The sequence below is a fragment of the Coregonus clupeaformis genome, unplaced genomic scaffold, assembly GCF_020615455.1.
Source record: "Coregonus clupeaformis isolate EN_2021a unplaced genomic scaffold, ASM2061545v1 scaf1864, whole genome shotgun sequence".
NCBI classification, from domain to species: domain Eukaryota; kingdom Metazoa; phylum Chordata; class Actinopteri; order Salmoniformes; family Salmonidae; genus Coregonus; species Coregonus clupeaformis.
The window spans coordinates 30001-32500 of NW_025535318.1; the positions used below are offsets into that span (position 1 = coordinate 30001).

General features: G+C 40.8%; 1 protein-coding gene across 1 annotated transcript in view; it reads left to right on the forward strand.

The window, feature by feature from the left end:
* Positions 1 to 2500, forward strand: part of LOC123487896 (monocyte to macrophage differentiation factor 2-like) — a 4364-nt gene that overhangs the window by 1727 nt on the left and 137 nt on the right. The window contains exons 2-3 of the mRNA XM_045218869.1: positions 356 to 425; positions 834 to 2500. The exon at positions 834 to 2500 is cut by the window's right edge and continues 137 nt beyond it. Coding sequence (XP_045074804.1) covers positions 356 to 425; positions 834 to 1016 — 253 coding nt within the window. The 3' untranslated portion in view covers positions 1017 to 2500. The remainder of the gene's footprint in view (positions 1 to 355; positions 426 to 833) is intronic.

Sequence of the window (2500 nt, forward strand, 5' to 3'; positions counted from 1 at the left end):
ACCTTGTGAAGACTTACAGAAAACATTTGACCTGTGTCATTGCCAACAAAGGGTATATAACAAAGTATTGAGAAACTTTTGTTATTGACCAAATACTTATTTTCCACCATAATAATGCAAATAAATTCATAAAAAATCCTACAATGTGATTTTCTGGATTTTTTTTTCTCAATTTGTCTGTCATAGTTGACGTGTACCTACGATGAAAATTACAGGCCTCTCTCATCTTTTTAAGTGGGAGAACTTGCACAATTGGTGGCTGACTAAATACTTTTTTTCCCCACTGTACACACACACACACACACATCACTATCCCTAAGTTAATAATATCAGGTGATGATGTCACTCCCTGCAGGTATAAACTGGTGGAGTTACTAGGATACGTTGCCATGGGGGCGGTGCCTGCGCTGGTCATGCTGTCCATGGTAACACACACACACGATCGATCGTCCAGAAACATTTACATAAAGTCAATGTTCAAGCTTTCAAAGGAGTTTAGCCCCTAAACCCTGATCGTGTGAAAGGAGTTTAGCCCCTAAACCCTGATCGCGTGAAAGGAGTTTAGCCCCCTAAACCCTGATCGCGTGAAAGGAGTTTAGCCCCTAAACCCTGATCGCGTGAAAGGAGTTTAGCCCTAAACCCTGATCGCGTGAAAGGAGTTTAGCCCCTAAACCCTGATCGCGTGAAAGGAGTTTAGCCCCTAAACCCTGATCGCGTGAAAGGAGTTTAGCCCCTAAACCCTGATCGCGTGAAAGGAGTTTAGCCCCTAAACCCTGATCGCGTGAAAGGAGTTTAGCCCCTAAACCCTGATCGTGTGTGTGTTTTTGTTGCAGGCGGACAGGGCAGGTTTGTGTGAGCTGGCGGTGGGCGGGGTTTTCTACGTAGTGGGTGTGGCCTTCTTTAAGAGTGATGGAGTCGTCCCATTCGCTCACGCCATCTGGCACCTGTTCGTTGCCATGGGAGCAGCTACACACTACTACGCTATCTGGAGACACCTGTACACACCTGGACCCTGAGACACCCACACATCCCTAACGTGGTGCTGGCCTGTTGACATGGTGACATCACCACTACCAACTGTGATAATTATTATCATCATTAGTTGCAGCAGTACCACAGTTACTAACATGCTGGAAACAGGCTTTGATTAAATAATGCCTGGACTGTAAACGTTACACACCAGAAGGATCTCTGTCCAATTAGAGACAGGAATCAATGAACTACCAGAAAGATCTCTCTCTGTCCAATTAGGGACAGGAATCACTGAACTACCAGAATGATCTCTCTCTGTCCAATTAGAGACAAGAATCAATGAACTACCAGAATGATCTCTGTCGAATTAGAAACAGGAATCAATGAACTACCAGAATGATCTCTGTCGAATTAGAAACAGGAATCAATGAACTACCAGAATGATCTCTGTCGAATTAGAAACAGGAATCAATGAACTACCAGAACGATCTCTGTTCAATTAGAGACAGGAATCAATTAACTACCAGAAGGATCTCTCTCTGTCCAATTAGAGAGAGGAATCAATTAACTACCAGAAGGATCTCTCTCTGTCCAATTAGAGAGAGGAATCAATTAACTACCAGAAGGAAGACCTGACCCTCATAACCCTGACCTGCACAACAGTCAACCCCTTTATACTGACACCTTTAAGGAGTAATACTGTGGTGCCTTTATACTGACACCTTTAAGGAGTAATACTGTGGTATCTTTATACTGACACCTTTAAGGAGTAATACTGTGGTATCTTTATACTGACACCTTTAAGGAGTAATACTGTGGTATCTTTATACTGACACCTTTAAGGAGTAATACTGTGGTATCTTTATACTGACACCTTTAAGGAGTAATACTGTGGTATCTTTATACTGACACCTTTAAGGAGTAATACTGTGGTATCTTTATACTGACACCTTTAAGGAGTAATACTGTGGTATCTTTATACTGACACCTTTAAGGAGTAATACTGTGGTATCTTTATACTGACACCTTTAAGGAGTAATACTGTGGTATCTTTATACTGACACCTTTAAGGAGTAATACTGTGGTATCTTTATACTGACACCTTTAAGGAGTAATACTGTGGTATCTTTATACTGACACCTTTAAGGAGTAATACTGTGGTATCTTTATACTGACACCTTTAAGGAGTAATACTGTGGTATCTTTATACTGACACCTTTAAGGAGTAATACTGTGGTATCTTTATACTGACACCTTTAAGGAGTAATACTGTGGTATCTTTATACTGACACCTTTAAGGAGTAATACTGTGGTATCTTTATACTGACACCTTTAAGGAGTAATACTGTGGTATCTTTATACTGACACCTTTAAGGAGTAATACTGTGGTATCTTTATACTGACACCTTTAAGGAGTAATACTGTGGTATCTTTATACTGACACCTTTAAGGAGTAATACTGTGGTATCTTTATACTGACACCTTTAAGGAGTAATACTGTGGTATCTTTATACTGACACCTTTAAGG